At 31.8% G+C, this 26,846-nt stretch overlaps 1 protein-coding gene across 3 annotated transcripts in view; it reads left to right on the plus strand.

Annotated features, from left to right (window-relative positions):
- The window catches only part of SLC25A40 (solute carrier family 25 member 40), a 39,673-nt gene extending 15,047 nt beyond the window's left edge, over nucleotides 1-24,626 (plus strand). The window contains exons 4-13 of one of the 3 annotated variants that reach the window (XM_074266643.1): nucleotides 824-930; nucleotides 7,313-7,380; nucleotides 8,368-8,489; nucleotides 9,456-9,629; nucleotides 12,499-12,608; nucleotides 16,175-16,256; nucleotides 19,105-19,137; nucleotides 20,726-20,816; nucleotides 22,477-22,559; nucleotides 22,973-24,626. In XM_074266643.1, coding sequence (XP_074122744.1) covers nucleotides 824-930; nucleotides 7,313-7,380; nucleotides 8,368-8,489; nucleotides 9,456-9,629; nucleotides 12,499-12,608; nucleotides 16,175-16,256; nucleotides 19,105-19,137; nucleotides 20,726-20,816; nucleotides 22,477-22,559; nucleotides 22,973-23,109 — 1,007 coding nt within the window. In that variant the 3' untranslated portion in view covers nucleotides 23,110-24,626. The remainder of the gene's footprint in view (nucleotides 1-823; nucleotides 931-7,312; nucleotides 7,381-8,367; nucleotides 8,490-9,455; nucleotides 9,630-12,498; nucleotides 12,609-16,174; nucleotides 16,257-19,104; nucleotides 19,138-20,725; nucleotides 20,817-22,476; nucleotides 22,560-22,972) is intronic. The other 2 variants (XM_074266644.1, XM_074266645.1) reach the window with 2 other exon arrangements.
- The last annotated feature ends 2,220 nt before the right edge of the window (nucleotides 24,627-26,846 follow it).

Raw genomic sequence — 26,846 nt, forward strand, 5'->3', positions numbered from 1 at the left:
TAAATTCAAAGTCTTATACTTGTGAAATTGACTTTATAATTCAAGTTCAGGATAGGGTAGGTATAGTTAGATAACAGTCTGAAAAGGCCTCAAGCATTTTAGTCATCTGCAAATCTAATATATACATACTTTGTTATATGGCAGCCAAAAACAGATGTCATCTTAAGCTATATTAAAAAAAACCTGGCTTCCAGGACAGTGGAGATGGACAGCCTACTCCGATGTTTCCCATTCAGACAATTTATGGAGGTAGTATTTTGCTCATTCTAGATGATTAGTTCAATTGTTGAATGAGAAACAACCAGAATGATGAAAGGATTGGTGAAAGAGACTGGCAATGTTCATACTGGAGAAAAGAGGCTATGGTTACCTTCAAGTATTTGAAGAGCTTTCATGTGTACTAGGAGTAAGATTTGTTCTGCTTGGACTGAGTAAGTAGACTTAACATCACGGGACAGAAGTTATAATAAAAAAACCAAAAAGTAAATTTCTTTTTGATTCAAGAAAAATTTCCTAACTAGATTTATCTGGAACTGGAATGAGCTATCTGAGGAGGTAGTGGGATCCTCCTTACTAGAGATCTCTTAAGTAAAACTGAATAACCATCTGTTAGCTCTAATGCAGAGGTTTTTTTTTTTGTTGTTGTTGTTGTTGTTGTTCAAATTTTTATAGGTTGAATTCGATGGTCTTTGGGATCCTTTATATTTCTGCCGGTTGCAATTGTCTGATCAGAAGTTAATTTTGTGTCTGCAAGTAAACTTTCAGGTGGATATCTATAAAGGGAATGCCATCATTTGAAATGATTTCTGGTATTTTTCATTAGGAAGATGTTTTTTATATTGTAATGGATTGATGGATCATCTACATTTCTGTGACGAGGGTAGCAACAAAGCATGGTACAAGAAGCCTGGCCGCTTCAGAGGAACATTGGTAAGGAAATTACTCTAAATCATAATTTTTCACTGTTAAGTCCTATATAGTGATGTTAAGTTTCTTCATATCATCATTTCTCATTTCTGTTGGTGGAAGTTAGAAAAGATCACAAAATCTCCTCCACTGCCTGTGACAGTTACTTATGTTTTTGGGCCTCAAATTTCTCATTTCTAAAGAGGAGTTGGACATATGGCCTGAGATCTGTGATCCTCAATGCCTTTCTGTTCATTCTTTTGTTTACATTCTCATTGTTCTATTAATGGTTTCTCCATATGCTTTCTACTGCTTGAAGATTTCTTTATTTCTCCTCTATTATTTATTTTGGGTTATATGGAAGTCTTGCTTAGGGCAGAGTAAAGTTTGAAAGATAATTTAATAAGGAGAGAAAAAGCAAGGAGGTGTTAAAAATTAAGAACAGAGAGATTAATTTGAATGCCTTTTCATTTTCCCTTTTCACTCAAGTTTGAGTCCTATTGGACTGATTTATTTGCTCTCTTGGAATCTTAGTTTACTCGTCTGTAAATTAAGGGAGTTCTAGTACATAATTTCCATTGTCTTTTCCAGCACTAATATTCTGTGCGTCTCTAATTTTGTGACTTTGCGGTCTTTGTAGTGTGAATAATTGATTGACATGTTAAACATTCTTTGGGAAGGCATGGGGTAGTGGATAGAAACTGGGATTCAAGGCACATCTCTGGAAGCTTGACCCTGGGCAAGTCCATTAACCTTTCAACGCCCCAAGCAGCTCTTCCAAGACTTTTAAGAGATAGAATAAGTTGCAGATTTGCATTGGTACTAGAGATTTTCTTATTAAGGGATTTGCTATGCAAATGAAAGCACAAATCTAAACTAAACAAGCAATTAGTTTATACTATACACCCATATTAAAATAAAGCAAAGCTCAAAAACCTAAGAATAAGTGCCAAATAAATGTCTATTAACTGACATATGGACTGCATGTAAATGATAATTGAGGGGCAAATCTTTAGTTCTTTCTTTATATATTTTTATTTAGCTAGTATCAAATTATTACAGATGTTTTGTTTGTAGGGTTTTTTCCTATGATTTTTAAAATTTCTATTTGTATTTATTTCTATTATTTTTCCCCTGTCAGTGGTCCTAGTAGTGGTATCATTGTGTTAAGGGATATGAAATATGCATATTAAATATGGCTCATATTCTCCAATGCCATATTGACCTCTATATTGAGAATAGAAATAATTACAGAAATCCAGTGATAAACTACTGGGACTCTATTTGTCATTAACTGCTGGGAAAATTATAAGGCACTTTGACAAAAATAAATTTAGGTCATTTAATAGTATATGCCACACCACAGTAAGCTATACATTCAGAAGTGCCTTAAATATAAAATGCTATATTAAGAAATAAAAGAACAGAAGGAATATCTTTCACAATTATGGGTGGGAGAAAATTCTTAACAAATGATTAAAAAGCATAAAATTGACCATTTTGTTTATGTGAAATGAAAAAAAACTTTCACACAAACAACTGATGATTAGGCTAAGAAGAAAATATAGTAAGTCAGAAAGATGTTTCCATTAATTATCTCAGATAAAAGTCTGATGTTCAATAGATGTAGATATGATTATTTCAAACCAAGAAGCAGCACAGGCAATGAAGACTGAGGTAGAGGCTAGAGTGGACAGAATGCTGCCTTGGGGTTTGGATGATCCCAACCTTGAATCCTGCCACAGGATTTTGTTGTGGAGCCACAGATTTAGCCTTTCTAGGTCTCAGTTTCCTGAATCTGTAATAAGGTAATGATAGTACTGACCCTTTGAGGTCATTGTGAAGATAAAATGAGTTTACATTGTTTAATTTTTTACAAACCTCAAAACACTATATAGATATTATTGTCAGAGCTCTTGGGTTCATAATCTCACCTCTGACACTTATTACTCTTGGGATCTTGGCCAATTTTACCTCTGTGAGTCTCAGTTTTATTGTTTTTTAAAATGAAAGCTTTGGATTAGATGGCCTCTGAGGTCCCTTCTCATTTGAAATCTATAATCTTATGATATATTTTCCCCTAGATAAATAGTAAGGTATACAGATACCTTTCAGGAGGGGAAATATACACATTTGCCAACAATTGCAAATGTTGTTCCCCATCATTAAAAGAAAAATGCAAATTAAGGTAACTGAGCTTTCACTTCATACTCTATAAAATTGGCAAAAATGATAAAAAGAGAAAAATGTGTTGGGGAGGTCATGGCACTAATGTCTGCTGTGAAGTGTTCCAACCATCCTAGAGAATAATTTGGAATTGTACGGGAAAAATCAGTAACCTGTTTATATTTTGTGACCCACTGATACCCATTCAGTAGGCATTTACATCAAGACAGTCAAAGGCAAAAAAAAAAGATTTTATATATAACAAAGGAGAACCATTGAAGTGTAACAGAGAGAAAGGTGACCTCAGGAAGACCTTGAGTGAAGTCCTATCTTACTCTGAGTTAGGCAACTCTCTTTTTAAGTTGTAGAGAAGGTGTCTATCTGCATTGGGAGGAGGGAATTTTTTGTGTTTTTTTTCTCCCCATAATAGTCATGTTATGAAAAAAAAGAGAGAGAGAATAAAAGAGGAAAGTAAAAAATAACAAAAGTAAAAATAGTATGCTCTGATCTGTGTCATTTCTTATAGAACAATAGTATTCCATTACACTCACATATAATATGAATGAATTCATATTTTTTGTTCAACCATTCCTCATTTGATGGACATCCATAGCAGGAGCTCTGTATACCAATGAACTCATCAGTCCGGTCTTTAGACTATATATAAAATAGACATTAATAAAAATATCCTTTTTGGTTTAAAAAAAAAAAAAAAAAGAAATAGTGAAATGAAAACAAAATGGGTGGCCATTGATTGGCAGTAACTGAACAAATTTTTGTGTATCAATGTAATGGAATCAGGTATTTCTCTTGTCTCTACTTTTGCACTTTGCACAGGTAAGGAAAGCCTTGTTATCTCCTTACCTTTACCTCTTAGAATTCCTAGATTCCTTCAAAACTCAGTTCCAGCACCTCTTGCTCCTATATAAGCTCTTTCCTAACATGCTTGTTTTCATTTGGTACTGCTTCCTTCCCTTCCTTCCTCCTCCCACCCCCAATTCTCTTATAATTACTTTGTATGAAATTTCATATATGTGTGTGTATGTATGTGTGTATACAAATATATGCACAAGTGAATGCATACACACATATATAGGTATCTATATGTTCTTGTGTATGCTGTTTCCATATAGAATATAAGCTCTTTGAGATCAAAGACTGTTTAATTGTAATTTCCAATTCCTACCACAATGCCTCACACATAGAAAGCAATTACTTATGCTTGTTAGTGGATTGATAAATAAGCCTTAACTTATTAGACTTTGAGTTTGAACGATTTTTCAAGTGGTTATCTAAAAAGTGTTTCTTTTGAGAATTTTCAGTTCTTAACCATTTCTGATCAGGTCACTCTGTAGGAAGGGTTCCAGCTGTACTTCACACACAGGGCTCAACCACTCTGCCGATATCTTTTCTTCCTGATTACTCCTGCCTTGCCCTACATAGGCATTCTTCTGTCTCCTTTTATGGTTCCTCATTTTGTGTTATCTTACCCATTGAAATATAAGTTACATGAATGTAACCATATATAATCTAAGTTTTCTTTGCTTTTATTTTTATCTCCAGTATAAAATATACCAGGTATTTAATAAATACATCTCTTTCCATATATTTGACTACCTGGCCTTTAAATTCTTTGAAATATGATCTATGCATGTGTGATTGTTCCTGGCTTTCTTCACTTTTGTCACAAACTTATCCCCAATATTGACACCCTAGCAGTAAGTTCAGAATCAGGTTCAGAATGGTTTTCTATAAGTTATTACCCTTTGAAGAAATAAAACTTAAGAAACTATTAGCTGCTCAAGTTTTGCTGTAACTTCCCCTCCCCTCCAGTGATGTATAATGGAAGGATATCATTCTTTCGTTCCAGATTTAATTTATCCTCTGAACTTATTTTCTTTTTCTATTTGTTCAATTTTTAGCATGCTTTGATCGCATGTGAGTTTTTTCTCTATTGATTTTCATCTCAATGATCTCTATGCCATTAACTTCATTCATATTGTATGTATCTGGACTTCCTCTCACAAATGTCTACCAGCGTTTCCTCTTCCATTATCTTTTTACACATCCTCCTTCTTTTGAGTAAAGTATATACTTACAAAATCATGTGTCAGAGTCTATTCCCAATAAGTTTAAAGGGTGAGTTAAAATTCTTTTCTTTGTTATAAATCTCTAGTTCACTTTGTTTTTTAGCCATGTTTGGACTAAACATAAACATCTGAAGTTTTATTCATGGCTCTTTTCTTGGATTTTGTTTCTTACAAACTTCAACTATAATTCTTGTTTCCACATTGTAGCTACTTTTCAAGGTATCTGACTTGATGGCTGTTTACTATCTTTATTGCTGTGAAGTGTCCCATTTGGTATTTTGGTTATTATGGTAGGTGTGAATCAATTTGAATAATCTGAACAATTTTACTATATTAGTTTGACTTAGCCATGACATGGAATAATTCTCCACTAGACTCTTTTAAAAATTTTTGTTAATTTTTTTTTTTATCAATTTATTTTTCACTGGGTTTTAAATGTCTTGTTAGATTAATACCCCATTACTTAGCACATCTTGTCATTGTTGTAAATAGTGTTTGCTTTTCAATTTCTTTCTTTTTTTTTTTTTTTGTTAGTGATTAAAAAGTATTGTTTTTGTCAGTTGACCTTATATATTTTTATTTTACTGAAGCAATTTATTATCCTGTTTTTGGCTGACTCTTGGGATTTCTAAATAGCCATCACAAGATCTAAAATTGGAGATAATATACTTTCTCCTTTATACCTTTTCCTTCAGTTTTATTTTTCTTGTCTCATATTTCTGATGTAGAATCAAAATGATAAAAGTAGCTTTTACTACTTTACTATTCTTTTTAGATTATTATCTACTATTTCTTTATTTTAATGCTATTCATTTAGTTTCAAATAATTTTTAATTTTATTAAAGAAAATCCTATTTTAAAATGTATTTCTGTCAGATGCTTTTCCTGAAGTTAATTTATAGATAATTTATGGGTTTTCTTGCTACTAAGATATTAAGCTGATTAGGAAATCCTGAACCATCCTTGCAATCTTGGAATTAATATTTGATCACAAAAAAAATGGTTATTGATAATCACAGCTATAGATTTGGTAATCATGTAGCATTTTAAGATTTGCAAAGTGCTTTATAGTTATTATTTTATCTTTACAATAATCCTTTTGAAATTGGTGCTATTATTATTGCCATTTTCCACATAAAGAGACTGAGACTGAAAGAGATTGTGACTTGCCCAAAATCATATAACTAGTTAAATTTCTAATGAGGAAGAATTTAAACGTCTTTTGGCTCTTAAGTTCTTGATATATTGCTGTATTCTTCTTGGCAGTGTATATGTAATATTTTGTGTTGGTGTTTATAAATTAATACTACAGACCTATATTCTTACTTTCCCATCTACATCTATCTTATCAATGTGTTTGTCTATCTATCACCATGAAAAGCAATTTAATAAGGATATTAGTAGGGAAAAGGGAAATTTTCAAAAGTGGTGTGCTAAGTAGACCTCGTTTTTAACATCCACAATTTATTAAAAAAGTAGAAAATATAAGGAATGTCACTAACTACTATCAACTAGAGAAACAGAGATAAAGAAAGAAGTGAGCCACATTCTGAAATTATTTGGAAAATTGAAAAGTTTTTCAGAGTAGTAAGCTATTTGCGTCAGTGCATATATATTTTTATATATGCACATATATACTATATGTTTATATATGTATGTCTGTGCATACATATATATATATACATACACATATGTAGTAATGACATTTCAATTTATAATTTACCTTGAATAGCTTTATAAGAGCTTCAGAATGGTATCCTCAAAATTATACTGCTTGCTATACATTTGAATACCTAGATTGGATAGTTACAAGAGTTACTAAGGCTGGAATTGATTCTGTCAATAAGGAAAGTCATCTGTATGGTGGTTGATTTTGCTTTTATGTGTTGTAAGAGATAATTATCTTTTCTGAATAGACATGTACAATAAATCAGAATAACAAAATATTAGAGTGGAAGAACCTTTTAGAAATCAATTAGTTCAGTTGCTTGAGGAAAACTGATTTGGCACAGGTAATACAACTTCTTTTTATATTTTAGAGGGGGTAGATTTTGTTTTTTTAACATGAGGTAAAAAAAAAATTTAATTACAAAGTAGATTAACAAAAACTCCTACCATGTGTTGGTCATTCTTTTCCAATTATATTTTAGGATGCCTTTTCGAAAATTGTTCGAAATGAGGGCATAAAATCCTTATGGAGTGGTCTGCCCCCTACACTGTGAGTTGGAATTTAATTTTTTTATACTACCTGTGTTGTGTTTGTATAATGTTATGACAATGAAATGAGCTATAGATATATTTTAATAACATCATTACTTTTATTTCATTTGTAAGAAAGTATAGTATTTCCAATTCTTTAAGTTGGCTTGCCCTTCATAATGAAGAACTGAGATATATACATATACACATACATATATGTGTATGTATGTATATATATGTATATTTATGTATATTATATATAATAATATGAAATGTATTTTGATTTTACATTTCCTGTTCAGATAGCTTTCATTATCTTAAAATTTCATAAAATAGTTGTTATACTATATGAATTAATATATATTAGTCTGCTATTTAAGTAGCAAAGCTATTCTCTAAAGTTGACAGGATCAAATTTTGTTTGTGGCATCAAGGGTTTGTGGCATCAATTGTAGGTGAGTTTCCCAGTCACAAAGCTGATAACTAATGCCACCTGACTATCATTCTTTCTATTAAATTTTATTATAAACTTTTCCCCTAAAAATATTATCACTGAGGCCTTTTAAGTACCATATAGTTCTTTAGGTAGTTTATATAGTCATGTTATAAATGTATTTTAGATATTTATAAGAGTAGAGTATCTGTGCCTTGGTTCCTGGTTTGAATAACATGCAAGATTTAATTAAAACTTGTTGTTCTATCAAGTGTAATATCCAGTATCCCTTTAGGATATTTAAATATAAAGGTATTTTGATTTTTCTTTCCTCCCCAAAAGTAGGTTTGTATGGGATAGATTGTTTGCCCTGTTGAAGAGGTGAACAAGACAAACCAGAAAAGTTTGAAAATCGCTACTTTAGAGTACTTTGCTATATTCTTCAATCAAAGTAATTATTAAGATTTCAGATTTAATTTAACTTAGCTTGCTTTATAGTGAGTAGTACACCTTGTTTTTGATTATGCTCTATAGTTCTGGTCTTTGTGGTCTTAATTGATCTATTTTTTTCAGAGTGATGGCAGTTCCTGCTACAGTTATATATTTTACGTGTTATGATCAATTGTCTTCATTTATGAAATCTAAAGTAGAAAATGAAGATTACATACCGATTTTTGCTGGAATTATTGCCAGATGTGAGTCATAAGTCTATTATTATTTTCTTTCTGTATTGGTGTTACTTTATTTGCACATTCCCCATATAGAATCATTTTGAATAGCATTTGGTATAGTTTATGGAGAGCTATTCTTTACAATAATCCAGTACAGAAGATGAAACAGTTATTTAAGGTCTTTGGGCTCATAGATGGAAGGGCTTCAGTTTCCTGGTCTAAGGTACTTTTTGCTTTACCCTGCTGCCTCAGGTATTATATAATGCAGTTCCTTGAACATAATGGTTACTCAGTAAATTATTGTTGAATTACATTATTGCAATTAGGATTAAAAAAAAAAAACTTTTTATAAATAGATATGCACTTTCACAGCAGTGTGAGGTATCTATCCTAGAATGAGAAATTCCTTGCTAAACTTAGCTTTAACTTCTCTCCTTCTGAGTGCCTAGCCTTTGAGTATATGGATCCAGAATTCAGCAAACCCAGTGCATCCTGTCCAAAACTAGCTTACCCTAATTTTGGCTGATGTCTTAAGTGTTTGGATGGTGTAAAATCAGCTTTAAGATCATGCTGAGTTTTATAGACTCATTTTAGAACTCCAGATCTTTCTCCATCTGGACATTGATGTTTAGTTGAATGAGATGCAAGATAGATTATATCCATAATGGGAGTAAAGTTTGAAAGAAGTTTCTGCCCTAGTTGTTTTTGAATTGTAGGAAATGCACTGGTATTATACTTGAATGGATAGGAGGTTGTAATGAGAAGAAACTGTCTATCACAGGAAAGAAGATTTCACTGAATGCTGTCTCACAAAAGTGTCACTTGAATATGTGGAAAATCTATAGTGATTAAAAAAAAAGTTGAATTGTAGTATTGGCCATGTATATTTTGGTCCTAAAATTTGGGCCTAGCTCAAGAGAATTGTGATCATCAGTGAAATCTTAAATGTCTTTTTATGTGCATATTAACATGTGTATATTTTATTTTCAGTAGGTGCAGTAACTGTAATAAGTCCCTTAGAGTTGATTAGAACCAAAATGCAATCCAAGGCTTTCTCTTATAAGGAATTACATCTGTTTGTCAGACAGAAAGTTTCACACGATGGTTGGATTTCACTTTGGAGAGGTTGGAGTCCTACTGTTATGAGAGATGTACCTTTCTCAGGTAGGATATAACTTTTTAGATTTTTAGATTGCTTTTGGCTATTTATATGTACACTTTGTGAGTGAATCATATTAAGTTCCTCTAGGTCACTTAGAAAACATCAAAATCAGTTCTGTGCTTCTAGACATTTTAATAGTATTTGTTAAATAAACTAATGAGGAAATTTATATATTTCAGATATTTATAATCTGTTTTATCTCTTATTCTGCTATTTAGTTCACATTAAATTATGTTCAACCATTCCTCAATTGATGGACATCCATAGCAGGAGCTATGAATTAGTTCAATCAAATTATGGTTGGTGAATGCAAGCTTATTTTAATACAATTTGAATATAACCTGATTAGTAGGATAAATTAGTGCTGGTACCCCCCAAAAAAACCTTTAAGGTCACCGATGAATGGTTTTGGGAAATAGGATTATTTTTTATCACTGCTATCCATATAATCAACAACATTAATTGAAAGTTGATTTATATGAATTTTCCTTGTTTTGGCCTTCGTAGGAAAATATTTTATAAATAAGTGGATTGTAGTTATTGAGGAATTACAAGATTTTGAAAAGGAATCAGTACAAAGTAACCACTCTTTGTACAATTGAGGGATGAATGGTACTTAATATCAAACTACAACAATTTCTACTTGTCTGAGACCTCAATAAATTGTGTTTTCTCCTCCCTATTTTCTCTTTTCTCCTCCTTCTTTATTACTATCTTGTTTTCTCCTATATGTTACCACATACCATTTTGAAATATAAAATATGTAATCATAGAATTATATAATTTAAAATCAATTGAATAAGTGTCTCAATCCCAAATGATGTCTAATCTTTTTTAAAGGTGTCCAAAGATGATGCTCTGGCTTGTGTGTACTTTGAAGCCTATTCCACTGCTTAATCATTCAGATCTTGAACATTTAGTAAAACCTATCTTCATATTAACTCTATGTTTTGTCTTATAGTATTCTGTAGGAAAAGAAAATAAAAAACAGTGACTTCTTTCTTATGTTCTTATAAATTAAGTCCCTTATCAGAGGCACTTGACAGCAGCAATTGCTAGCTTTGGCACCAAGGACACTTGAATTTCAGTCCTGCCTCAGTTGCGTATTTGCTGTGTGACCACTTACTACTTTTCAGCCTCAGTTTCCTCCTCAATTGTGAAAATAAATTAAGATAACATGTACAGTGCTCTGAAAACCTTAAAGAAGTACATAAAGGCTTGCTAGTATTGTCGCTTTTCTAAACTTCTCTTAGAGATTTCCTTATTTCAGCTGTTCAAAATGCTCTCACCATAGTACCTTTTCCCTTGTTTGTCATACATTTTTTAAAAACTCTCTCTGGTTTTTCCACATCCTTTTTAAGAAGCTGGACCATAGAAATTATTAACAGTTTGAACAGTACTGAGTTTTTTAAATGTTGAGATCATTTACTGGTTTTTGTATGTCTTTTTCCTTTTAAAACATCCGATTATGCTGTGTTTGTTTGTGTTAGCATTGCTAAACCACAATTTCATTACCATTAGCCACCAAGATGTTTTTATTATCCTTATATTTAGCTATCTCGGTGTTTTTTGTTTTTTGTTTTTTGTGGGGGGGGTCGCTGAGGGGTGGGGAAGAGGAATAGAATAGAAGGAGAAGATCTAAACTATAGCTACCAATTGCAATTACAGCACAGAAATTAACTAGCAATTAGTAGCATTTGAATAATAAATGTAATTCAAGATGCAACATATGGAAACAAGAAAAGTTACCAATCATTGAATTTTGATTTTAATTCATAGGCTTAAGCTGCAATTTATCTTAACTCCTTTCCAGGAGTTAGAAACATTCTAAGAAGTACTTCTCAACTTTTCATTCCTTTGTGGTAAATGTTCACTTCAACCACCTTGTGTTATCAGAAAGAATAGGGCAGTTCTACTCAGCTCACCTAATTGACTAAATTGCAATTAATTCTCAGTTAAGTTCCCATTCACAGTAACTACAAAAAGGTCTCAGCTGAAAGAGTACAAAAACGTTGGACTCTCTACATTTAGTTTCCCTAGAATTACCATTTTTTCCAGTTAGGAAAAAGTTAGCCTGTAACTACTTGTATGTTTCCCTGCTTTGTTTTTAAATCATATTTCATTTCTGAATAAAGTCTGTCTGGTCCCTTAACAATTTAGACTTCCTTATAACAGACATAAAAAAAAATTCAGCAAGTTCAATTAAAAATCAATTATATTGGATAGTATATTATATAGTCTCTCCCAGCTCTACAGTAAGTAAAAGGAGATGCATTTTTTAAACTTTTTTCCTCAGTCAAAACTTATTCATTGTAATTATAGAGCTTGCCATTTTGTTTTAATGTTCCTTTCATAATAGTAGTGATAAGTAATCATGGTACATAGTTTTTAAAGAAATTCTTGAGTGTGTGCCTTCAACATAAAGAGGAATAAAATGGAATTTTTGTAAAGATGTTGGTGTGGATTATTTTGAATAACATGGTAGATTTTACATAGATTATATAGTAGTATCTAATTCAAATTGAAATCAGGCCAATAAATCATATATAAGGATCCCTGCAGGCCTCATGATAACTTAGAAAACCATCTATCAGCATTGTCTTTTTTAGATTTTTTTTTTTTTTTTTTTACTGATTTTTGTTAAATATTTCCCAATTACATTTTAATCTGGTTCATTTGTATTCTTGACACTCCTGGTGTATATCATCTAAAATGTTTAGTGAGCAGAAAAAAATTGATCAAGAAACAAATAATCAATGCTATGGTGGTTCTATCCCACAGTTAATTTCTTCTCTCTATTTATTAATATAAATATTTGTAATATCAGATTTTATATTTCACTTCTCAAGATTTTTTTTTCTCTTTTCACAGCATTGTACTGGTATAACTTTGAATTGTTTAAGAAGTGGCTTTGCAAAAATTCTGACAAATATGAGCCAAGCTTTGGGATTAATTTTGCTGCAGGGGCAATGTCTGGTTCTGTGAGTCATTTTTCTGTTATTAATATTTTAGAATAATGATGGTATCATTATTTAAAATTGCATTTGTAACTCTTAATGCAGTAATATGTAAATACTTTTTTTAAAGGGGAGAAGAGCCTGATCTTAAAATGTATTGGCATAGGAAACTTTTTTATATGGAAACTCCCTCTTAATGATGCAGATCCCCAGCTTCTCTGTAGCTGGTGGCTGAAATGTAAGTGACCTTGCCCATGCTTACATAATGAGTCTGTGTCAGAGACAACCCTTGAATATCTTCTGACTCCAAGGCTTCTGCCACTGCATCTCATGTAGCTTTTCTGGACATTTAAAATGTTTTTACAACACATTTCAACTAATTTAAAAATGCTTTTCCGAAGTATTTACAATACTACTTAAATGAAATAGATCAAATGCTTTAAATGCATTAAAATATAGATACGAAAATAAATGCTTTCTTAAAAGGCTATCTTATCTTATATTGACAAACTGTTAACTAACTTCTATAAGGTCATAAATTTAGAGCTGGGAGGGATTTCAAAGACCATCTAATCTGACTCCTTCTTATAAACGATGAAGCTGCCCAGACAGTTTAAATGGCTTGTCTGAGGTCACACAAGTGGAGTGAGAGCAGAAGGAACCTGTGTTGGAACCTTGTTAGATCACTAGTGTCAATAGGTAAACAAGAGCTATAATTCATGTTTAGCTCACTGGTGCTTTCACATGCATTACCCCATTTACCAATCCTTATTTCCTGAAAGCCTCAGAGAGTCTCCTAATCACTTGATATTTATTTTGTGTTCATCACATATTGATTTGTCTCTGAGCATGTTATCTCCTCCAGTGTAAGTCAACTCCTTGTGGGACAAGTTAGGTTACCCTTCCTATTTTACAGATAAGGAAACTGAGAGACAGAACATAAGTAACTTGCCCAAGATCACAGCATGTAAACACTAGAGGATTCAGGTCTTTTTGACTCCAAGGTTGGCCCTCTATCCATTATGCCACTTGACTGCCTCTAGTTATAAGGAAGATAGTCCAAGAAATGGTCATGGGTTTACGAAATCAAGTGAAGGTTAAGTCTAGAAGCTATGTAAAAGCATAAGCATGCAATATTGTAGGAAAGACCTTCATCAGGTTATAGCTAATTAGAGGCTGTCCAAGCAATTCATTGTATTTATGGAGTATTCTGTCTTTGTCTTTGTAATTCTAGAGCCTGGCATAGTTTCTGGCACAATGTTGCTGTTGTTCAGTTGTTTCTCAGTCATGTCTGACTTGTGACCCCATTTGGGATTTCTTTGGCACAGATCCTGGAATGGTTTAATTTCCTTCTGCAGCTCAGTTTACAGAGGAGGAAAGTGAGAAAAACAGGGTGAAGTGACTTGCTCAGAATCACACAGCTAGTCAGGGTGACAGATCTGAAGGCAGGAAAATGATTCTTCCTGGTTCCAGGACAGACCTGTTATCCATTGCACCCCCGTGGCTGCCCACAGATCTTCTCTGATGAGAATTGGGCCTAGGCTGTGGTGGCTGAGGTGCTGAATCCTAACCCCCAGAGCACCAAGGATTTTGGCACTACAGATGCTTCATAAATACTTGCTTATTGATTCTTTTTAAGCCATGTTATATTTTTATGAAGTGGGAAGTAGAAGTGTTGTTATTTCCATTTTGATTTTAAAGACACAGACTCAATGAATGATTTTGTCACATGAGAATGGGGGAACCAGTCTGGAGGCTCTAGTAGTACTCTAGGCAGAAGGAAGCAAGGTTAGAAGTAGAGTCATGGCATGGACAGATGAAAGATATTGTAGAAGGAGAATGCACAAGACAAGGCAACTGAATATGCAGTAAAAGGCAATGAGAATTCAAGAGTGACTCTGAAGCTCTGTGCCTGGTCCCCTGGAAGTCTGGTTGTCCCTTGGACGGCAGAAGTGGGTTTGGGGAAGAGGATCGTGCATTCTGTTTTGTATGTATTTGGTTTGAATTGTTAGATAGGTAAGTGATAATGTAGAATTAGAGTTCAGAGAGACTGGGGTTAGATCTTTAGATGTAAGAGTCACTTACAAAGAGATAATAATAATAATTGAGCCTGTGGGAACTGTTGAGGATGCTGGTTGCAAAGAGAAGAAGGCCCAGGACATAGACTTGGAGTGCTCTTATGGGAGTGGGATAGAAATAATGTTCTAGTCAGTCAGTAAACATTTATTAAGTGTCTGTTATGTGCCAGGCACTGTGCTTAGCACTGTTGCAATGAAAGAGAAGGCATGTTTAGGTTGGAAAAAAAACAAGAGAGCAATTTTCAAGAAAATCCAGAGAGGAGAGAATAGTCAACAACAATGGTGTCCAAATAAAAATGGGAGCCACTAATCTGTACATAAGAATCCTTGCAGGCCACATATCAACTTAGTTTTAAAATGCAACACTACCTATGATTTGTTATATTTTTATTTATTTTGTTAAATATTTTCCAATAGCATTTTTGTCTGGTTTAGGCCACGTCCAAAAGTGTTGCAGCCCACAAGTGTTTGCTTGACACTTCATGTTTGACTCTTCAGATCAAGTATCAGATGATGTTAATCGACAATTACTAGTATGACTTATATCTTCTAGGCACTATTTTATGCAATTAAGGATATAGAACCAGAAATGAAACCGTCCTTGCTGTCACGGACCTTTACAGTTTTTAAAACTACGTGGTGCTTTATGAGTGTTGTTGAATTTGACCAAGAGATCATTATTAACTTTGTAGAAAACAAATTTTCATTTTGTTGATGAGGTCAGAAGCCATATTGTAAAGGACTGGAAAGCAAGTAAGAAGATAATAAATGGAGGCGAGCAACTGGCTGTGAAAGGGAGAAAAGGTGTTGTAGTATATAAAACAGAAGAGACTGCTGCAATTGAGGGAAGATTTTTTAAGTGATAAAGGATCCTTTTAGACTATTGTTAAGAAGGAGTTCATTTTATAGGGAAAGATTGACTATTAGAGAAGGAAAGATAATTTTAGAGACAGTCTTATTACAAGAGACAGAATAAAGGGTACAAGTAGAGGGACTGACCTTGGGATTATGTATTAAATGTCATCAGTCTTTTTTCCTATTAGAAAAGGCATTCAGTACTGAAAGTTGACATATTTTTTATTTAAAAAAAAAAACTTTTTGTTGGAAAAATTAAGATGATGCCTTTTGAAATAAGATGAAAGTATCACACTATTATTACATAGGATGTTCATTTTCTAGCTTTATTTTTTTCTTTGCCTTTTTTTAAGTTAGAAGAAATTATTCTTTTTAAAATATTTTATCTTCCTCAATTGCTAGTGGCCAATGATACCAATGAAAGCATCAAAACTTATCATTTTATGAATTATACTTATTTTCTATTTGAAGACGATATTTATCTTTTTTGCTCCTGTCTTATTTGAATAGTCCCAAGTTTAGGATTTTTAAAATTATTCATGTTAAATAGTTTATTAGTTGTACAAATTCTGATATCTGGGGGAAGGGAAGCAAGAATCTTACTGTTAATACACTATTTAAAGATAAAGAATAATTAGTGGTTTATTTTTTTGATAGATTGCATCTATTGTGACTTTACCATTTGATGTCGTAAAAACACATAGACAAACCAAACTTTGGAAATATGATATTCCTCAAGGTAACTTTTATACCTCTTTTGATTTTTAAAAATGTTTATTCCTTAAAGATATTTTTCTATTCTCCTATTGGAGTGAATATATTCTATTATAAAGAATAATCTACTTAGGAAATTAGAAATTAAAAAAAAAGTCTTCTGTTATGCTTATCTGATAAATTTTAGTTTAATATGCTAAATGTATTTCCTTTTTTGTTATTTGTCCCATTAACCACAGTTAATGTTACATTAACAAATGTTAAATTTTAATTAAAAAAAATTCTCATTAAACAAATTCCACATTTTATGTGGAATGATTACAAATAGAACATCTATGAGGTTAAAATTAGTGGTTTTAATGATCTTTATCATTTTTCTATTTTTATAACCTAACCTATTATTTTCTTTCTTTCCTATGTTTTTTTTTTTTTAATATCAACAATAGATAAACCAAATATGAGGAAGGGAATATATATGGGGAATGGAAGGAAATATTTTCTCTATTCTCTGCATTAGTTTATTTTCTTTCTTTCTTTTCTTTTCTTTTTTTTTTTTCATTTTGGTACATAGTGTTTTTTCCGTTTTCCTGCCCATTTTTTTACTTTAAAAAAATGGTTCCTTCTAGAAAGACTGCAGCCTATTGATCTTTTCTATATATTATTTCTGTTAGCAATATTTCTGTTAGACTGGGGAGTGGTTAGTTTAAAGATTGTTTCTTACTCTTCAAAACTTTAGGTGTAGTCTTCAAAGAAAACTTGATGGGAGAAAAATGCCCCTACACAAGAGGTTACATACTAGAATTTTTTTGTATTATTTTTGATAAAACCTAGAATAAAATGTACAGTATAGAAAAATGATACTGCCACAAGCAACTAGTACTACATAATATAGTTCACATAAAAATTATATATTAAAAAATGGAGGGGAAGATTTATTTGTGGTCTTTTTTTAAAAGACATTGATATATTCAAATACCTACTTTTGCTTAGCTTGATCTTTGTTGTGTTAGAAACTTTTTATTCTGATAACTAAAATTGCCTTTAGGGTAAAATTTAAAGTATCCAAAATTTATCTCGTTTACTTTCCTTCATCTTCATTTTGCCCAAAGCCTACTGTCTCTACATGGCTCTATGTTAAAAAGCAACAGCAACAATATGAATATTACCCTTACTAGTGCCCATACCATTCTCAATAGGATTTGATCCCTCTCCCCCCCCCCAAATCCTAGATCTTAGCCATTTATTATATTTGATATTGTAGGACTTTTTTCTCTTTTAGCTGTTATCCCTATAACTTGTTACTTATTTAAATCAAGGTTTCTTAAGTATATAGGTACACAAATAAAATATTTACTGATAATAAATAATAATTTTGCAATCCCTACATTCAGTTACAAGACCCCCTATGGGATTGCAAACTCAGTTTTAGAAGCTGGGACTTATATGATACCACCTTGGAATTATAAATAAAATATAAGCTCCCTGCCAGTCTTAAATCTATGATAAGCATCTAAAATATACTATATGATTTAATTTCTTAGGTGTTTTCTACTAAGAAAAAAAACAGTTCTTAAAATTATAACATTCATTACCTAAACTCTAAATTTACAGGCTTAAGCTAATGTTTTAATAAAATTAATAAATACAAGTTAAAATTTTGGGGTTATTTACTAGATTCAGGTATCATCCATTACTCCTTTTTCTTCTCATTGCTAAAATAAATTTTTTTGGGGAAAGATTTTGCTAATTGATTAGATCATATCTCCTATTTGTAATCATTGATTAAGCTGGAAATGGCCTCAGAAAGTGAGCAGAACTGGAACAATCTACACAGTAATAGCAGTATTGTAAAGATGGTCAGTTTTGAAAGATTTAGTAATTCTGATAAATAGAATGACCCACCACAATTCTGAAATACTTGTGATAAAACTTGCTGTTCACTTCCAGATACAGAATGCAGAGTGAAACATAGTTGTTTTATATTTGTTTTTTTCTTTTTTTCCCTCTCTCTTCCCTCTTTTTTTCCCTATCATGACCAAGGAGGAAGTTTAACATGACTATACCTATTTGTAATAGGTTTTGTTTTGCTTCCCTCCTTTTTGACAGCTTCTGGAAGAAAGGAGAGGATTTGGAACTGAAAAACAGTGTCTCTGCTTTAAAAAGTAAAATTAAGATTATTATTTTTTAAAGGACCTCACACCTTAGGGGATAAATAAGTGTAGATCATCCTATCATACCTTAAATCACAATAAGATCCAAAGGAATATGCAATCTAAATGTAAAAAGTTATGTCAAAAATTATAATACAATTAAAAGAGATATCTTTCACAACTCCAAAGAGAATTCTAAAACAAATCCAGAAATAGAGGTGACCATGAAAGATTAAACTAGATAAAGATAAAAATCAGTGCATGTATTTTATACAAAGATAACAGTCAATTAAAAAATAAATCTTTGCATCAAATAACTCTAATAAAAGTGATATCCAAGATATAAAGGGAATTTTCAGAATATAAAAACTCCCTTTAAAGTATATTTCCTAAGATATATATATAGTCAAAGATATGATCAAATAATTTTCATAGAAAAATTTTACAAACTATCAGGGATTATATAATGTTCCAGTTTACTAGTGATATAAGAAATACAAATTTTAAAAAGTTGAGGTTTCCTCTCATAACCATGAAATTGGAAAAATGATAAAAGATGGAAATGATAATTTAAAAAATAATTATATGGGTTACAAGAAGAGTGACACACTACTGAACTCTTAGTAGATGTGTGAATTGGTTCAACAATTCTAGAAAATAGTTTGGAATTATGTGAGAAAAGTCACTAACTTGAATGTTCATTTTTTTTTTTTTTTGACTCAGAGATCCCATTCCAGGACCTGTGTCCCAAAGAGGGTAAGTAAAAAGAAGAAAGGTCCCATGTGTATCAAACTGTAGCAGCAAAAACTGTAAATGAAATAAATGTCCATTCATTGGAGAATGGATGAACAAATAGTGGTATGTACCTGCAATATATGGTATTGTGCCCTAAGAAATTATGTTTATGAGGATTTCAGAGAAATATGAGATTAACGTGAAAATGTATTTGCACAGTAACTATAGTAATATAAACAAACACAGTAAGATGAAGCTGATTGCTATATAATTACTATGACCAATCTTGCTCCTTGGGCAAGAAGGGAGGAACTTCATCTATCCCTTTGATTGTGAGATGGGGTATTCTGGGCTATTCCCATGCTATTTGGAGTTGGCAAATCCTAACTTAGAAGGGAGATAACAGGAAGTGAGTGTGATATTTAAAACAGAGAAAGAGAGAGACATCAATGACAGTTTTAAGGGATTCCAGAGAGCTAGTTCCATCTTTTTGGCATCTCTTCAGTGATTACCTTTGTATATGGCCGATGTTGCTTCTTACTTTTACTTTTGACACTCCCTACTCCATGCATTTTATTTTTAACCCATTTTTGTTTAGCTGACAAAATATACACATAATTTCGGGTTGAATTTAATTTGGTCAGCAATATATTTATTTCACCATCACTCTTACAATTATTGAAGTAAACTGAATTTAATTTTATATTAAAGTAAATTTCAGCTTTGACCTAGAAAGTGAAGATTCTATGATTATACTTTCTCATTAACTTTTTTTTTTCCTTTTGGAAGTAGCTATCAAAAAAACTTTTTTAGTGCTATTAGATTGGTTTATTATTTTTACTATATTTCATAATAACACTTTCTTATACAATGATGTTTCTTTTATATACCATCTTCTGAGAATGAGGTTCCATAAGTGAGTTTTTCTGATGAAAGTTTACTTTTTTAGTTAAAATTTTTTGATAGGAATTTTTCTAACATGTATTGCATATAATTTAATTAAGTGTCTCACTGTGAAGATTACAAATGATTATTATTATTATTATTGAACTCTATAGTCATAGAAACAGACATTTCAGAGTTGAAAGGGATTATCAGTGACCATCCTAATCCAAACTTGTAATTGGATTTTTTTTTTCTATAACATAACTTAAAAACATGTCTTTGCTTGAAGACCTCTAAGGGGAGAGAAAGAAGGCGGATGGGGAAGTAGTGGGTGAGGGAAGAAGACAAGGGAAAGATCCATGGGTGGGAAAAGATTAAGTAATAGCAAGGAAAATTAAGGTAGAAGAGTTAACAGGGACAAGAAAGAAATCTACATTATATGTCAGCCATATTAGTATTGTTTTAGATGCATGTTTACATATGGGCAAATGTATGTGTATATTTAAAATGTATGTATGTATGTATGTGTCTGAGTATATGTAGCTATGTTTGCATGTTCTATGTATGTGTGTATATAGATGTATGTTTATGTGAGTGAGTCTGTAGATGACCATGAATATGTATATATATGTGGGTGGGTGGATATGTAGGTGTGTATAGGTATATATATGTATATATTTACATATATATGTGTGTGTGTGTATATATCTTTGCTTAACTATAGCCTGTTTGAGAGAGGTGGGGAGACTGAAAGGAGAAAAAAAGAATTACACAGTGGAGAACAAAGAAATAATCTACAAGGAAGTAAAGAAAAGATAAGACACTTTGAATTTAATTTCTTGTATTATTAGATATCCTTTCTTGAACTGGTAATTTATTGTTAAATATTTTGAATCTTCCCTGATGTTCTTCTGGGTACTTGACAATGTTTTGTTTTCATTTTCTGTTTTTCTTTTTTTTTTATTTTGTTTTTTTAATAAAATAAATTAAAAATAAAAAAATAATCAAGTCTTTCATATTTTTCTGGACCAAATTGAAGTATTTAGGTTAGATAGTATTATAGTCAATAAGATTTTAACTGATTGAATAAAAAGATCCCGGGAATAGTCATTAATGGAGCAATGTCACTTTATAGGGAGGCCTCTCAAAGTTGCCTGAGTTGTATTTATCAGTAATTTGAATGAAACTATAGATGGCATGCTTATCACAGTTTTTAGAAGACAGAAAGCTAGAAATGAATGTGCTGGGTGTAGGATTTTCAAAAACATCTCAAGAAACTTAGAATGATGAGCCAAATACAATTTAATAGAGGAAGTATAAAATCTTGCATAGATTCATAAATGATCTTCAAAACTGTATATGATGAAGAGAAAGCTCATTTTAAAAATATCTTGTATGTTGATTACATACTGCAGTCAAAAAACAGTTTTGGACTGTATGAAGAAGCACAGTATCTGAAACAATTTAATTGTTGAGATCACATCTAAAGTGTTTGTTTTTTGGAACAACATTTTATTATTTGTTTCAATAATGAAAATCAGTCTTTTTCTGTGTACCTCCTCCTTCCAATTGAAAAAGACAAGCTAAATCCTTGTAAAAATATGGAAGCCATGTCCAAAAAAAAAAAAGTCTTATTATATATACTTGGTACATATATTTCAGGAAGAACATTGACAAGATTGAGAACAACAGCAGGAGGGTAATCAGGATAGTTAAGGAAATGGAGATAAAAATAAAGGAACTGAGAAGAGTTAGTCTATATACAAGAACATCTTATGGAAGAAAGATTAAACTCCTCTGCTTGATCTCACAGAGCAGACTGGAGGAGCAGTGGGGGTCCTGACTCTCCTGTCTCTAGCCTGTTGTATTCAGCACCAGCCACTCATGGATTAGAGGCTGGTTCCAGTCCGGTTGACACTACACCCTAGGGAACTGGAACCCTAAGTTTTTCCCATCTGCCCTATATGTATTTTCTCACTCTATTAGAACGTGAGCTCCTAAAGAGCAGGGATTGTCTTGCTTTTTTCTTTGGACTCATTACAGTCCTTGGCACATTTTGTTGTGATTCAACAATTTTCCAATTCTAACTCTTTGTGATTCCATTTGGGGTTTTCTTGGCAAAGATATGGAATTGTTTACTATTTCCATCTCCAGCTCAATTTACAGATGAGGAACTAAGAGAAACAGGGTAAAGTGACTGACTCAGACCCAGTAAGAGTCTGAGGCCAGATTTGAACTCAGCAAGATGAGTCCTCTTGACTCCAGGCCCAGCATTCTATCCACAAGTCACCTAACTGACAAATAATGCTGTATTTGTTCATTTGTACATCATTTCAGTCTTTCAAATAATCTCTTACATTCTCTGTACATTGGTATATTGTTGGTATAACAAATGTTAATTAAGTGTTATAGCTAAAATAGAGGAAATGAATAAGTACTTCATAATAATATTCTTTTTCATTTTAATGTTTATAAAGGTCAAAACACTGTACCCACATCAACATGGAACATTATGAAGCAGATTGTTTCCAAAGAAGGAATTTCTGGCTTATTTGCAGGTAAATCTCAAATTTACAGTCACTGAAAAAAATTTTAAATCGAATATTTTAAATTCTTCAAATTCCAAATTTATCAAATTTCAGAAATAGTATAACCTACATTTATTTTTCCTCCTTTTTTCTTAATAAATTGAAACATTAGAAGTTGATATCAAATAACTTAGATTATTTATAATCATTACATATTTCTAATGTTGGGCAGAGATTTATTCTGTTAATATTTAATGAATTATTCACATTAAAGGGAATACAGCATAATGTAAAGGAGTTGGAATCATCATATTTCTATTTTTGCTCAGAATTCTTCATATGATGCATATGACTTACTTTTAGGTTTTAACCAAAAAAAATATCACTTAGCATTAAAAAAAAGAAGAAAATTACACTTTTGATTTTCTTATTCTTTTTTTCAGGACTAATTCCTCGGTTAATTAAAGTTGCTCCTGCTTGTGCAATTATGGTCAGTACATATGAATTTGGGAAAACTTTTTTCCTTCAACAAAACCTCAAAAACCAGGAGATCCATGCCTCCGCAATGGCCTTAAAATAATTATTGTTACATTATTAGTTGGAAGATTCTCAGAAATGTGTAAACTTCAGGTCTATTTTTAAAATATCTTTATTTTAAAGAAAGTATTTCACAATTCTAATTTTAATTTAAGAACAAGTTTTCTTTGTTGTCCTGTCTTTGGGAGAGTTTAAGAAAATTCTTTATTGGGTGTCCATAACCCTGGTAATACAGAAAGGAGAAGAGAAAAGATTGATGAAATAGCAAGAATTTTTTATTGAACTCCACATTTTCTTTTGTTACCTATTGTCTCCTATAAGTCTATTAACTCTACCTAAACCATGATAGGAGTGGAGTATTTAAAGAAAAAAAGCCTAATAAGTCTCTTGTTCAAATCTTAATCATGTGCACAAATATGTATTTTTTTTAGTGAAATGGAAGCAGAAGACAGTTATCAAATGATGCCATACTAGTAGTTGCCAAATATTACCACTGTGTTTTTAGTTTTAATTCTGATATTCCATAAATTTTTGGGGGGGGGCCCTATTCATATTAGGATTTCTGCTGACAAACCATGATTATTTTATGTCCAGAAATAATCCTTTTTTTGCTACTCTAAGCAAAAGTTATACATCCTTTGTTGTGTTCTGCCAATTTTGAAGAATATGGATACTGTTCTTAGAAATTTCTTGCTTATTTCAAATTGTAATTCATCCTAACTGGGTAGAGCAGCACAGGATGCTTTAGAAAACTACTCCTCTATTCAATTCAGATAAGTTGAACCCATTTGTGATATGGATAATTTCTGAGAACTAAGTAGAGTACTTTTAGGTCCTACTGCAATTGAAACAGAAGAAGTAAAAAGGAAGTTTTTCATTGCTTTTTGATGTTTCTGTTTCTACACATTCAGTTTAGCACATAAATCATGTGCTTTTTATCCTGTGATTAATAGGTATCATTGTTTTTTCCAGCTCAATTTTGTAGGCTTGTTCTATCTAATATGATAGAAATTATCATCAGTGGCTCAGTACTTTCATGCTGCTTACAGATTCCATTGCATTTCATATTAGTAGGTTGACTAAAAATAAGCAATAATCAGGGGTAGTGGGATTTATTTTTAAAGAAAATTTTCTCGTTAACAATCCAATAGTGTGTGACTAAATGTCAAAGTGAAAAGATATAATGACAAAATAGAAAGTAGCATAGATTTTTAAAATACTCTGATCTTTTTCTTCTTCAAAATAATTTATGTTATGAGAAAAGCACTTTAAATATTTTTCATGAAATTGTGAAACATTTCAAAGTGGAATAGTTGAAGGAGATGCTATGTATTTAAATATTATCTGGTAAAGAAATAGAAAATTAATGCATTCTATACTAAACTAAGAAAGTGTTCACATATTTTGCTAAAAAAATAATTTTTTATCTCTTAAGTTCTGAATATAACCATGTGTGTATTTTATTTCATCCTATGATGAATTAGCCTCAGATTTGGAAACAATATGTGTGTATATTTGTTTTTAACTCATTTTTATTAAAGATTTTGCTTCCTTTTTTAAGTTTTTTGTAATTTTTTTTAGTGACAATATTTTGAAATTTTGTTGAGACCAGCTATATGAATGATATGTGTTTACACAGGGTCAGTTTATCTAGATTACCGCTTACTAACAAGCTTAAAATCCTTATTGGCTTTCACCACACTTGGCTTTCTTTTTTCTATTTTCATTAATAGTGGAATGAAGAAAATGTATAAATCTATGTTTTCAAGTGATAATCTTTTCTCCTGTGTGTATTTCAAGTTTAACAAAATGGGTAAAAAAGGCAGATAAATAAAATTTTATCTTTCTATTTACCTTGCATTGTTTTTAGCATAATTGGCATTTATTTTTAAAAACATGGCTAAGTTATATACATAGATATATACTAATGAAAAGCAACTGAATGGAGGTTTTCTGTACATTGAGCCCCAATTACTGAGCGTAGTAAAAAGAATGCTGCATTTGAAGTACAGACTTGGTTTCAGGTCCATACTTCCTGTAAGTTACTAAATCTCTCTGGACCTCATTTTCCTCCTTTGTAAAGTTAGGGTTAGACCAGACAAGCTTAAGCCCCTTCTAGATCTAAGCCCTATCATTTTCTACAGAGGAAAAATAGAAAATGTTCTTGAATTCAAATGGGTTTAATAAGTTATTTACTAATCCCCTATACTACCTGGTATGTGTATATTAAAGTAAGGGATACAAAGAGAAAACAGTCCTCATCTTCAAAGACTCAGAGCCCTGAGGGGATATACCATAAAACAGGTCAATTTATATAAAAAATTAGAAAGACATAGAGAGTGCTAGCACTTTTTGCTGTCAGAACCACCTTCATTTCAAAGTGGGCTCTGAACAAAGCTACAGGTAGTGATATAGCATATCTGACAGGGCTCAGAGAACTTTGCTATAATGTCTGAACTCAGGCTCAATCAGAGCCAGGATAAATCAAAGTTCTTGGTCTTTAGGGAGAAGAGTGAAGGAGGCAAGCAAGCTGCCACAAGGCTTGGCAAAGATGTATCCTGGTTTCTGGAGTCCGCATTCTCCAGCCTGTTTCCTCCTTGCCCTGCAACCAAGTGCTTCTAACCTCTCTCCTCAGCCTTCCAATCCTTGTCTAGGATTATCTCACAACCACCCATTCAGCAAGCCGTCATCTTAATATATGCTTATAGAGGTATTGTCTTACATGGAATAGGTAATTAGCCTTAACTGCTCTCTTGTTTGATTCAAGCACATGTTTTTCAAAGTTTCAGCCCTCTATACTTTGCACCCAATTTAACAAAATGGAATTTAATGAGAATAAAAGTCTCATCTTTTAATTGAAACATAATATGCTTTTAGCAAGTTAGGGCTAATTGCTTGTGAGTATATGATCACAATGTATCTCTTTCTTGGGTTAGAGGCAAAGAAAACCTTTGGTAAACACTTCTATTGAAGAAATTATACAAACATTGTCTAATCAGTGGAGTGCTATGCTCATCTTCTTGACTTTTGATGAATTCAGAGGATTGATGATCAACTATGTCATTCAGGAATATCATCAATTTTCCTTTCTTTAAAGTGTACACCATGCATGCTAATTTTTTTAGTGAATTGATGAAAAGTCTGATTGTTTTTAATTGCATATTTTAAAATTTGATTTGTTTCCAGAAGAAAAAATTGTATTTTTTTAAAATATTAGATTGAATAGTTTTATTTATACAAGGGAGTACCTGCTTAAAAATAATCCTTCTTGTTAGATTAGATTCATTATGCTTATTTATCTTAATATATCTTTATTTATCTTAATATAAATCCTTTTCTGGTTTAAACTATTCCTTGGGGGGAGGAGAATTCCAGAAAAAAAATCACCTGAAGCTTGATTTAGTGCATCACATGGCTCCATAATTGTGTAAATGTTAAGACATCAGTTTTGAGTAATTTAAAATTTTTCTACCCTATATAGGAGACCCCTTTAAAATAATAGAAAATCTTTGATTTCCTTGAACTGTACTCTGAAATATGGCACTATGACAGCTGAATAATCTTTGTTCCCTGATTTCTAACATGTTTCAAGAGAGGCAAATGCTGCAAAAGTAGACTTTTCCCCCTTCACTCGAGAAAGCCAAGTGATGCACTTTGGGATGATCATTTTTAAGCACTTAATGTTTTGGTAAAGAGAAACCAACACACCATCATTTCATATTTGAAGAGTCTATAATGTTATAGGCACTTTAACCCTATTTTCTTTTAAAGTTAAATGGA

The sequence above is a fragment of the Sminthopsis crassicaudata genome, chromosome 5 (assembly GCF_048593235.1).
Source record: "Sminthopsis crassicaudata isolate SCR6 chromosome 5, ASM4859323v1, whole genome shotgun sequence".
Lineage (NCBI taxonomy): Eukaryota > Metazoa > Chordata > Mammalia > Dasyuromorphia > Dasyuridae > Sminthopsis > Sminthopsis crassicaudata.